Source organism: Garra rufa, chromosome 11 (genome assembly GCF_049309525.1).
Source record: "Garra rufa chromosome 11, GarRuf1.0, whole genome shotgun sequence".
NCBI lineage: Eukaryota > Metazoa > Chordata > Actinopteri > Cypriniformes > Cyprinidae > Garra > Garra rufa.
This window is the reverse complement of record NC_133371.1, coordinates 25,912,808-25,925,302: the sequence shown is the minus strand read 5'-3', so window position 1 is coordinate 25,925,302 and position 12,495 is coordinate 25,912,808. Positions and strand designations below refer to the sequence as shown.

At 36.6% G+C, this 12,495-nt stretch overlaps 1 protein-coding gene across 1 annotated transcript in view; it reads left to right on the top strand.

Moving 5' to 3' along the window:
* The window catches only part of mctp2a (multiple C2 domains, transmembrane 2a), a 66,352-nt gene extending 56,528 nt beyond the window's left edge, over window positions 1–9,824 (top strand). The window contains exons 18-21 of the mRNA XM_073850160.1: window positions 876–985; window positions 2,671–2,780; window positions 3,689–3,786; window positions 8,117–9,824. Coding sequence (XP_073706261.1) covers window positions 876–985; window positions 2,671–2,780; window positions 3,689–3,786; window positions 8,117–8,185 — 387 coding nt within the window. The 3' untranslated portion in view covers window positions 8,186–9,824. The remainder of the gene's footprint in view (window positions 1–875; window positions 986–2,670; window positions 2,781–3,688; window positions 3,787–8,116) is intronic.
* The last annotated feature ends 2,671 nt before the right edge of the window (window positions 9,825–12,495 follow it).

Sequence of the window (12,495 nt, the reverse complement as noted above, 5' to 3'; positions counted from 1 at the left end):
TTGATGTGAGGGCTTCTTGTTTCTCTCTCTTTCTCTTTCTTCTCTTCCCCCTTTGGAGAACTATACTCATGGGCTCTTATGCCGGAGGAATCTCTGATGTGATCATGTTGCTTTGGACGTTAGATTACCCTAGCAATCTTCTTTAAGTAAAATGGAATAGAATTTCTCTCTTTTTTTTTTTCTCTCATCGAAAGTCCATTTAGCCCATGTCTCTGAATTACACGGCAACCCAATACTGTGTGATGCATCAAATACAAGAAGACAATGGGTTTTCCCATCTCTCTTACAAGAAGTAAAAACATTGCTTTGTATAACAGGATTACACTCAGACATTGCAATCTTTCTCCCACGAGCTCGGATGCGGAAAACGATAAATCCAATGATTTCAACCCTGCACTCAATCTTGCCATAAGGTGGGCAACTTTTAGCTTTCGTACGCCAAGAACTGGTACTCGAAAAAGCTTGCACCCCAGGAAACGAGCCAAGACTTGCCCGGCAGAGACTCGGGGATTAGACGACCTCGCGAGTTGGCGTCTTCTGCCGTCTGTGTTCTCGAACTCCAGAGTCCCTCTCTCACTCTATGCTTTCTGATTGCCATTTTTACATCTTTTCCCTCCTCCGCTTAATCTTTGATTGTGATGCACCTTTATTGTTTGCGCCTGACGAATGCTGAAATACTCCCAGATCCGTGACAGCTCTGGAGGAGAGGCTGACACATTTTCAAGTCTGAGGAGATGTTACAGAAGCTCATTACAGGCCATTGACTAGATGAAATACTGGTGATGGCACTCTGGAAATAAACTGCTCTTCCTTTGTCGGCTTCTAGCAGCTGACTTCCCTCATCAGTCTCTGTCTTTTTTTTTCTTTCTCTTCAGGAATCAGAGAAAAAAGGACTGATGGAAAAAATCCACATGGTTCAAGAAATTGTGCTTACAGTTCAGAACACTTTAGATGAAGTGGCTTCCATTGGGGAAAGAGTGAAAAAGTAAGAATAGAGCATTTTATACCTCTTCTGAAGCTCACGTATGCAGTTATGCTCATACGTTTACAAATACTGTATGTTAAGTGTTTTGTTGAATAGTTTCATTAATACATTTTTTAGGAACCCTCTATTTAAAAAACAGTTTTACTGGCACATTAAAGTGAAAAATGAGGATATGCCTTTTATGAGAATAAATGTATGAGGTTTCAATAATACTAATGATACCGTTCCTAATATATGATTTATCGAAGTCCTCAAATTCATTGTTTTGCATTCTTGCGGCTGCTACCTTAGTGACCCTAATGAAAAGTAAATAGCATGAAATAAATGCATTTTAAATGCATTTCAGTATAAGTACACAACAAATACATTGACATATTATGTGCTTAATAAAAATAGCCTGGAATTGTACATTTGGTATACTAACTGGTATACTTAAAGTCTGCTAAATTGAATAACTAATAACTTAATATAATATATAATTAATAACTTAAATAACAAATTTTGTATTTAATGCACTTTAATTGTGCAGAAGTAGTGCTTCCAACTAAAGATATACTGAAGTATATTTAATTGTGCTAAAGTGAAACTATTACAAGTATACTTCAGGTACACTTTAAATATTGCATGTAAAGATTGATATTATTCAAAAATCATACAGTCCTCAATAAAATGACATTAAAACACATTTAAGGCTTAATATTAAAAAAATGTGCATTGTGCACAAATGGTACTCCAAATAAGGTTTAATTACAATTTTTAGATTGGTAAGTCTCAAGCAATATGTCAGTACTTCAGCAAAAAATATGTTAATAGACTTGAACTGTACTTAGTATGAAAATGTAGTTTAAATATATTACTTTTTTACTAGAAACCTATTCCTATTGTGATTATTTATGTCTTTTTGTATAATTATGTACTTTTTTCTACTTTATTCATGCAATATTGCACCTTAAGTCGTCAAATTGTATGGCTTTGCAAAACCTTATGGCTTTATTTAAATAATGTACTTTTAAGTTTTTATTTTATTTTGCACTAAAACGTTTATGTAGCAAGGCGTACGTTGACATGAACTATTAAAGGGATAGTTCGCCCAAAAATAATGAATGAATTACTCACGTTCCAAACCCTTAAGACCTTCTTTCATCTTCAGAACACAAATTAAGATATTTTTGATGAAATCCACAAGCTTTCTGACCCTGCATAGCAGCAATGCAACTGACACGATCAAGGCCCAGAAAGTTAGTAAGAACATCATTAATAAGGTCCATGTGACATCAGTGGTTTAACCTTAATTTTATGGAGCAACGAGAACAGAAGAGAAACAATTGTTGAATAAATCTTTTTTTTTTCTTCTTTGCGCATAAAGGGTATTCTCATAGCTTCATAAAATTAAGGTTGAACCGCTGATGTCACATGGACTATTTTAACGATGTCCTTACTACCTTTCTTGGCTGCTTGAATGTTTCAGTTGTGTTGCTGCTATGCAGGGTCAGAAAGCTCTTGGATTTCATTAAAAATATCTTAATTTGTGTTTCTGAAGATGAATGAAGGTCTTACAGGTTTGGAATGACATGAAATTGAGTAATTACTTATCCCAACCCCCTTGATAAGTCCATATACAGTATATATGTGCTTGTACAGTATGCACATGTGTAAATTAACTTGGCTTGTGTTTCCATTGACAGCACATTCAACTGGTCAGTACCATTCTTGTCGTTCCTGGCCTGCCTGGTTCTGTTTCTGGCGACTGCCGCCTTGTACTACATCCCACTGCGGTACATAGTTTTAGTATGGGGTAAGTAAGTGAGACACCATGTGTAGCCTATTCACCCAATCATGCGTGATACTCCAGTGCTGCTGTTAAGCTGTCTCCACTTTCTTTTAAATGGAAGTCATGCAGAGGTGTTTTAGAAAGAGTCACACTTTACTGTCTCTGAGCTTTGAGCTCCAGTCTTTTACTGACGCCTGACGAAAGCTATTTAAAAAGTGATCCATTTCCATAACTCTTACCTGTGACAGCTGATCAGAATCATGAACATGATCCGCTGCTGGCTGAGGAGGCCAGCTGCACCTCTTCTGACTGAGGCTTTGTAAACTTGTGAAAGTTTGATGATTTAATATTTACAGTAAGAAAAAAAGAGTGAGCGAACAAAGGCATTATTTTACTGTGTTTAAGAATTAGTTTATCTAAACATGAAATTTCTGTCATTAATTACTCACCCTCATGTCATTCTAAATCTGAAAGACCTTCGTTCATCTTCAGCGTGCATTAATAAATAAAGGTATTTTTGATGAAATCCCAGAGCTTTCTGACCCTGCATAGACATGAATGTAATGGTTAGAATAATCCATGTGACATCAGTTCAACCATATGGATTTCATCAAAAATATCTTAATTTGTGTTCTTGAGTAATTAATGACAGCGTTGTCATTTAAATTTTTCAATTATGAACATTTGTTGGTCAGATAATGTGAGATGTTTTCATTGGCTCAGCCGCTGTTGCAGTTCTATGGCATCATACAGCAGAGTGAACCATCATAGACCACATATATTTATTTATATGCACTTATGATCACAGCAGTATGAATTTCACACAGCAGATAAAGTGACAAATGTTTGTTGGGTCAAGGTTTGTTTTGTCAGTAAGATGCGTGCAGGTGCGGCATATAACTTTATTTATTAATGCACGCTTGTTTTCACAGGTGTTAACAAATTCACCAAGAAGTTTTTCAACCCATATGCCATTGACAATAATGAAATACTGGATTTTCTCAAGAGGGTGCCTTCTGATGTTCAAAAGGTAAGGGTCCAGTTTTACATTTAGAGAGAGAGGGAGGGACAGAGACAAGGAAGGAATTCCCTGAAGATGTCTGCATTATTTGCTCTAACAGAATTCCCAAGTGTTACCCAGGATATTTCCTCTGGCTGTGTTTGATTATTAATGGACTCGCGCCTTTAAAGGCGGCCCCCGGCCCAATTATTTCCCAGCATGTCTTGATGGAGTCACCCGGCTGCCTGGATGGGGTCCGCTCTGATCTATCCTCGGCCGTAACGCTTCAGCCTTGTCCCTGATTATCAGTTTTGTCGGCCTGTGATAAAAGAAGGGTGCTGTAGAGGGTTCAGGGATTGGCTAAGGGGTCGGTGTCTGCACACTGGCAGTGTAGCGGCCCCCGTCACATCAGGTTGGAGGACTCGATTAATGAAGTGTTGAGCCAACGCCGTCCTGCTGGGCGCCATATGTGATGAAACATTATCCATGGCTGATATGTCATTCGGGGTTACATCATAAGCTCGCGGATGTGCAGCCAAATGCTGAGAGTCTCGCTCCGTCTTTCGGAGCCTGAGTGAGATTCTGAAGTCGGGATACAAAGCGGGTCCTGCTGTCACGTTTTGCGCAGGATACTTCTCTCCATCATCAAGGCTATTTAACTGTTGTCAGTGCTCCTGTCCTGCTCAGATACTGGAGAGCTTGAGTGATTGGCTCAGAAGAACCTCCTGGGACGAACCTCTGCAACTTTACGTTAACATATGTCTGTGTGGTTGGATGAAGCCAGCATGACACACTGGTTTTGGCATGTGGCAGCAGCAAGTTGGCAAAACAAGATGGAAACCATTGCTGAGTTTTTAAGCCTTTTGAAGTATGTTTTCGTGGTTGGATGAACTGCCTGCTGTTCATTTAAATGGAACGCACCAAAAACAGGAAGACAGAATGATCCTTAGCAAAAGGGAAAAAAATGAACACCACTTTAAAAAAACAAAATGCCAATAAAACGGCACAGTGGTCATTAGGCATACCGATGAAGTCCAAAAAGGTATGCAAATCCTTGTCCCCGTTAGGTTTAACATGTCCGAACCTTTATGCTAAAAATGGACTGACCAAATAAACAACATGTTACAAAAGCTCAAATTGACTCCTGTCTCACGGTTCCGAAAATGACTTGGCAATTAGTGCCTGTGCTGTTCTTCAAACGCAAACCCTCAAAACTGGACTTCATACAGCGGCCCTCTGTCCTAAAATAAGCAGCATCTGTCAGTTCTGAGGACAGTTTCATGTTCTGAGGCTGCCGCGTCTCTTTGTTCCCTTGTGCTCCATCTCCCATTCTCATAATCAGGGTCTGGTAATTAGTGTGCAGTCCCTACCTTACAGATACACCTCCAGGTTATTGTTTAGAGGAGAAACAAACAAGGAAAGCATTTGGACACATTCTCCACGCTTTCGATTCCCATCAGCCTCACTCTGTATTTAATTATTTGTCGATGCTGTATGTCGTTTGGACTGAACGGTGGCCTTGGACAAGAGAAGATGCCTTTAATGTGATTTTCAGAAGCTGATGTCACTCTTCGCTGTGAAAGAAAAATCATAGGGAATGCTTTTGTAGGTTATTAAGATCCAGGGTCACTTGGGCTCGATAATGTGTATGATAAATATATTGAGTAATAGTTTACCAATATGGATTTTCTAGGAATGTAAAAACATCAAAATCTCATGATATGATAATTTTGCAATATGAAGTCCCCAATACGATATTTATTGTGAAAAAATATTGTACCTGAACTTTAAAGGGGACTCAACCCTCATTTATTTGTGATATACTGTCTCAGTCTAAATTACATTCACACTGGTGTTTTTGGAAGCCAAACAAATATGAATATAATAATAATAATAATAACAATGACAGTAATAGTCATATATTGTAAAACAATTGCACTGCAAAAGGTTTACACTACAGTAGAGAATTACAATACTTCTTTCCTAATTTCTACACTTGAAAAGAGATATTTTGAATTTGGACTGCAGTAACGTTATCCATTTAAGCCACTAGCTGTCAGCAATTCTTACTGCACTTTTACGCTTTTATTTAGACAAAAACGGCAGTAGAGCTTTTATTGTGACAGAAAACACCAGCTGCGGTGAACAGCCTTAACATACAAAAACACATCTCACTACAAATCTAGGGAAATGCTGTAATCACCTGTTGTAAAAATAAAGTGGTGGACGCTGCATTCCCAAATGTGCACTAAACTCACAGCACATGCAATAAACGAGTTCACTGCATTCATTCACTGTGAACGGAAACATTCTGAAGCACGGAAAACACCAGGTCACGAGCTGATCACCTCAACACTATGTGTCAAACAGACTTGATGAAGGGATCAAGCCATATTGTGCTTTCAGATTTAGTTCATTTGTCAGATACTTTGTCAAAGCCCAAAACACAACTTTAAAGACCTTTTATGTTAGAATAAGAAGTTTAAATATATTTTGAAAACTACACTTTTTGCCCACGAGACCTATCGTTTCATATCGTCATGTAACCACGATAATATCGAGACAGTTTTGCTATTGCGATACTACAATATTGATAATATCGTTCATCATTAGGATTTTCTAATTTGCAGATGCCGATATCTTGGAAAGCTGTTGACCAATAATTTAAAGATTTTAAAGACAGTACATAAAACTTCATGCAATAAAATGTATAATTATTTTACAAATTCATTATAAATTAATGAAATTTCTGAAGTTTCCAAAATTCACTGAAATTAATATTCAGTAGATATTTAAATGATATAAATGCATGTTTGCTTAACCCTTAAATGCATGAATGTTTCACCAATCATTATTACATATACAGGTCTTTTGTGACCCGGACCTATAAATTCCAGCATGAATGGATCTCTAACTTCTGCAATAGCAAAAATCTATTTTAATATTTGTAAAAAATTACAGAAGAATAAAATAAGTCATATTTCGTTACCTTATGAAACTTAGAAGGGTTCAGTTTGAGCAGATGATTTTACCATTGCCGTCACCCTCAGAACGCACTTCTACATTACATTCAGCATCTGGCTCATATTCACGATCTCAACCATATTCTCAAAACTATCTTTTTTAGTGACTATTGACTGAAAGTCAATATTTTGATTTTTGCTGATAATATTCTTTTGTTTTATGTCTGCGATAATTATGAGTGAAGCATCAAATCATTATTGTCCATCAGACAGTGCAACCTCAAGGAATAAAGTTGAATTGCACGTATTGAGTCATCAGATATTTTTTTTTTGCGCATGAAAAATATACTCATACTATTACACACCTCAGGTCTCAAGCGACCCTATACAGTTTTCACAAACAATTAATCAGGAAACAGATATTCTTTTATATATATTTTTTTTCTTTATATATATATTTTTTTCTTGTTATATTGTTTATAATAAATAGAATACTAAAAAAGTTGACATCAAACTTAAAAAATGAAGGAGGGAAAGGGTAGTGAATGACTGAAGACCCAAAGGTATGCATTTATTTATTTTTTTATTTAGCATGTCCTAATAACTTAAGAATACATCTCAGTTGCCCACTAATATTGAATGACCAGCTAACTTTTAATTTGGTACATAATTAGTCATAAGCTAAAAAGTGTAATTTTCAAATGCCGAATCATCACATTATGACTTGAAGAGAAGAACTGACTTTTTAGTCATATAGCAACTTCTTATTAAATATACACAAGATGTATTTATCTTTTTAAATGCCAAATCTGAATATGTTTAATTGCAGTCTAGTAGTTGTATGTGGATATGCTGTGAGCGGCAGAAAAAATCTTTATTCAGTTTCTCAAACCTCAGTGAAACTACTTTCATCACGACGACCTTCACCTCCGACCCGAGTTCACTCCCTGCTTTAAGTAAAGTAAACAGCATGTTCATCTGAAACGGGGGAAGTGTGTGATCATCTGTAACCGCAATGCCCCAGCCGGAGCCGTACAGGCACTTACTCCTGCCTACAAGCTGCTATAATTAGTCTCCAACAAACTTTTCTCAGGAAGGACACAACTCGCAACTCCTCGGTTTGCGAGGACCTAAGACAGCGGGTCTGCTCGAGCGGTATAGTTCCCTTATAGGTGGGGGTGGTGTAGTCACCGCTGTGTCGGTACGGAACCCTTGACTTTTCAAATCTTTCCTCCTTGTGATTAATCCCCTCTGCTCCTGTGTTTAAAAAATGATTCATTACAGCCGCGCCCGCCTGGCTTTCCCCCTGCACCGGCTCTCCTCAGGGGAGCCATTACCGTGAGCGGGCCTCAGCTCCGATTACCTGTGTCTGACCAAAGAGCTGTTTGTTTTTACAGGTGCAGTACAGCGAGCTGAGAGCTGAGCTCGGCAACCAGGGCCAGGCCAAGAAGAAACGCTTGCGCTGAAACCCGACGGAGGTGTCGGATGAAAGGGACGGACGGCGTTTCAAGACACAGTCTGTTTAAGTCATAATGCCCCGTGCGAATGGAGGAGGAGCCTCCTTGTGCTAAACCATCCGCATTTCCACTGAGGTGTATTCATCAGCTGTGTGTGTGTGTATTTGAAGAGTTTGGTTCTAAAATGCGATAAATGGCATTTAAAAAAATAAATAAATACATAAAAATAAAAAGATCCTGCCAAAATCAGTATTATATTTGGTCGATATTGAAAAGTATTTTTTTTAATTTTACGCAAAATGCGATATCGCTGTGTTGTTCCGTCATGTTTTATCCCTATCTTTCCAACTTTGTGAAATCGCAATGAACTAAGAGGAGTGACAGCTTTTAATGATTTTTAAGGGAGTTTGTAAATAAGATATTGATTTAATACAGAGTTAAATAAACAAATTGTTAATATTAAGTGACTTACATTGTCTGACTATAACACTATTGCCTAATTTTGCTCTATTTCCTCGCCAGAATATAGTTTGAAACAAGTCACAACTGAGCCACTGCCACAGCAGTGTTTTGTTTATGAATGTTTATGAACGTGTGTTTTTAAACAAAGTCGATGAATCAATTGCCCATTGATAAAGACAATCATTTGCTTTATTCCTAAATGAATCAGCTGTTAGAACTAATAAAATGAATGAATGACTCAGTAATTAAATCAGTGACTTGCCACCATCTACTGGCAGTTTTAGTTTTTCTTTTTTTTAATATCTTTTCAGTTATTTAAATGAATATTTCTATATTACATTATTTAAAACTTTTATCTCAACATGAATTTATGAATTTGATTGCACGCATGCCACCTCTGAGCCTCATTAAACATGAAAATACACCTACAAGCCACTTTTGTGTTCTTCTGTGCCATCTCTGTAGTACAAATTTATTTTGTTAATACTGATTTCAGTTGGTAACTTATTCTACTTGTTCTTATTCTGTTTTAATTAGAAATTCTAAAAAGCTTATATATATTTTTGTTTTATTGACAAAAGATGAGAAAGTTAGAAAACACCATTACAAAGGTAAAAACTAAATTCCCCTTCACTTTAAGGAGTCAAATATCACCTTGTAATGGGAAGGCTAATTTTTGATCAAATTTGCTGATTATTGATGCTCCTAAAAAGAAAAGTAACCACAGAGCCCTGATGGATTTTTGCATCTGGATTTGAGTTTTTAATCTTATTATAACATACAGATGCTATTGAAACACTTTATTGGTAAAGAAAACACATTTTTACTCAAATGAATCAAAATGGAGTTATAGCATTTTGGAACCAATCTCTTCATTTGTATCTGTGTGTGTGAGAGACGGGCCCTTCCTGACGGGGCCTTTGGCCCTCACAAACTCACATGGTCACAGTGTCTGTGCATATGAAGGTAAAGACGGGCTCTGCATGTGGTCACAGAAACGCAATGAAATACGACACAGCCTTTTCATATATCTGAGACCACATTCTGCTTCATACCTGCTTCCTGTTGCTAGTGTTTACAGCAGGGAATATTTAAATGAGGACAAAATATATTTATGATATACCTGTTTATTTTCATTTAACATTTGAATTCAAGCCTACTGTTCAAAATGCTTATTATAAAATGTATGCTGTCTGTTTTTTTTTTTTTTTTTTTTTCTATGAATCTTCCATGTTTTGTACATATATGCAGCAGATAAAGATGAAACGAAGAAGATGACTAAAAGTTTGACTTCTTAAATGTGTTTTTCTTCTCTCACATCCTTAACTCTGTGTTGTTTGTGAAAGACACACACACAGGATTATTACCCAGCCCACACTTCAGAAGAGGATGCTGGTCACTGTTGGAGGAAAACATCAAAGTCTCTGTGTGTCCAGAGCAGTCAGCTAATGCACCGCTTTTGTAGTTCGCTGACAATAACAAGGTCCAGATGAGAGAGCTCATCTCTCATAAAGAGGGAGGGAGATTGAGAGAGAGAGAGAGTGAGTGAGTGAGTGAGTATATACACTCCATACGCCGCACTTAGCGTCTCCCATTTTCATTAAAATCACCTCCAGTGCCTAATGGCTCTCTACTAGACCCATCACTCTGTAGTGTTAGCACCAGTGATGGGGCTTCAAGTAGAGCAAATGGAGATTTCCTGCCTCATCAACTTATTTATTCATATTACAGACATATTCCAGGCTCTCTGCTATCAGAGAGTCATTTTTATAGAAAGCAACATTTCCAAAGTGGTGGCATTCGGAGCGTTGATTTGAAATTAATATTAAGCGATTGTTAATCAAGTTAACGGCGAACGCTGTGTTCATTTGCACCTTTCTCCCAGAGCTAAGTTTTGTCCTTCGCCTGGATTTACAGACAGACAGCGAGCCGGGAAAAGTTTGTTTCAAAGAAATGTAAAACCGAAGAGAAAGAAGAAACTTGCTCAGATGTCGTCCGCTCGCCCGCTCTCCCTCAATAATTTAGCGAGCGAGGTAAATAGCCGAGCGGACGCTTTGTAAAAATAGCCGTAGCCATACAGATGAGCCCGAGACCCCAGCTCAGGGAGTTTGTTCAGACTGATTGGAGTGCTCAGCATCCCAGCCTGCCTCCCCCTCCCTCCCCTTCACTCCTCTGCAGTTTGGTGCTGGTGAAAGAGCATCGGTTGGTGCAGCGTGAAGGGTTTGATTGGCTCTCAGGGACCTGCTGGAGCCTGGGGCTATCTCTTTTGACAGTCTGATAGAGACATCACGGCACTCTCCCAGGAGCTGCCACCGGGGGTCCGATTCAAAGCAAGGGGGAGTGAAATCCCACACACAAACTCCTCCGCTGGGGGGCCACGGAGAGAGAGAGCAAGGAGGGGAGGGCCGGCGTCCCTTAGCTCAGTAAATGAGACCCCATCAGATGTCTGCGTGAGGTGAAACCAATTAAACGATGCTTGCAGGACAGCGCCAGTCGCCGGGTTAGCACCAAAACTTGAAAGCGAGCCTCTAAGTGGATGTGAAGTGTTTGTGCTGGAGGAGAGCAGCGGTCTTCAAAAATTCAAGACCGTCTCGAAAACGCAGATGAAATGAGAGGCTGGCGATTGGAATCTCTCGTAAGGAGAGGCCCGCCGCAGCATTCATCTCCGAGAGCTCGTGTTGACAAGTGTTTTTGGGTAAACTGCCTTGATGAAAATCTTATGCTTTGATGCTTCAGACATTTAGAAAAGTCAAATTTTGGGGGGGCGAAAATGAATGCACAAAATATTGGCACACCCTCTATTAACATCAACTTTGTATATTTTTTTAAATAGGTTGTTTTAACGAAAAACAATTGTGTGATCACATGGGCATGTGACATTGTGGCGTGGGGTATTAAGAAGATTGAATTAAGCATATTTTGCTCTTTGCATTTAGATAAGTAATTAAAAAATCCTGGAAATAAAGATTTGTTTAATTAGTTTAATTAGACATTATTAATTGTAAAAGGACACTCTCTTCTTCAGCTTCATGTTAACGGTGCACTACCCATTAACTATAAATCAGATCATAACATGAAGATGCAATCAAACAGCACATTAAAAATGTTTTGTTTTTAATTATTTCATTTTGTAAATTTTTTTTTTATTAGAGTATTTCATTTTTTTATTATTTTGTTTTATGTTTTATTTTTATTATTTAATTTAGTTTAATTTTACTTTATATTTTTATTTTATTAAATTTTATTTCATTTCATTTTTTATCTAGTTTGTTTTAATTGTTTCATTTTAATTTTATTTATTTAATTTTTTATTATTTCCCTTTGTTTCATTTTACTTTTTATTTTTATTTTATTTTATATTTTGTTTTATTTTGCATTTCCTTTCGTTTCATTTTACTGTATTATTACATTTTAATTTTATTTCATTTTATATTTTATATCGTTTCTTTATTTAATTTTATTTCATTTTATTTATAATTTTCATTCTTTTTTATTTTGTTTTGTTTCATTTTATGATTTTTTTATATTATTTCCTTTTTATTGGTTTCATTTTACACTATATTTTTATTACATTTGTATTTTGGTGTATTTTTTATTTTATTTTACTTCATTTTTCATTTCATTTTTATTTTATTTCTTATTTATTTTATATTTTGTTTTTATATTACTATTTTATTTTATATTATTTCCTTTTATTGGTTTCATTTTTAATTTGTTTTATTATAGAATTTATTTCATATTTATTTAGAATTTTCATTTTATTTTATTTCATTACATTTTTATTTCATTTTATTTGTATTTTATTTTGTGTCACTTTTAATTTGTTTTATTATATCATTTTTATTTAGAATTTTATT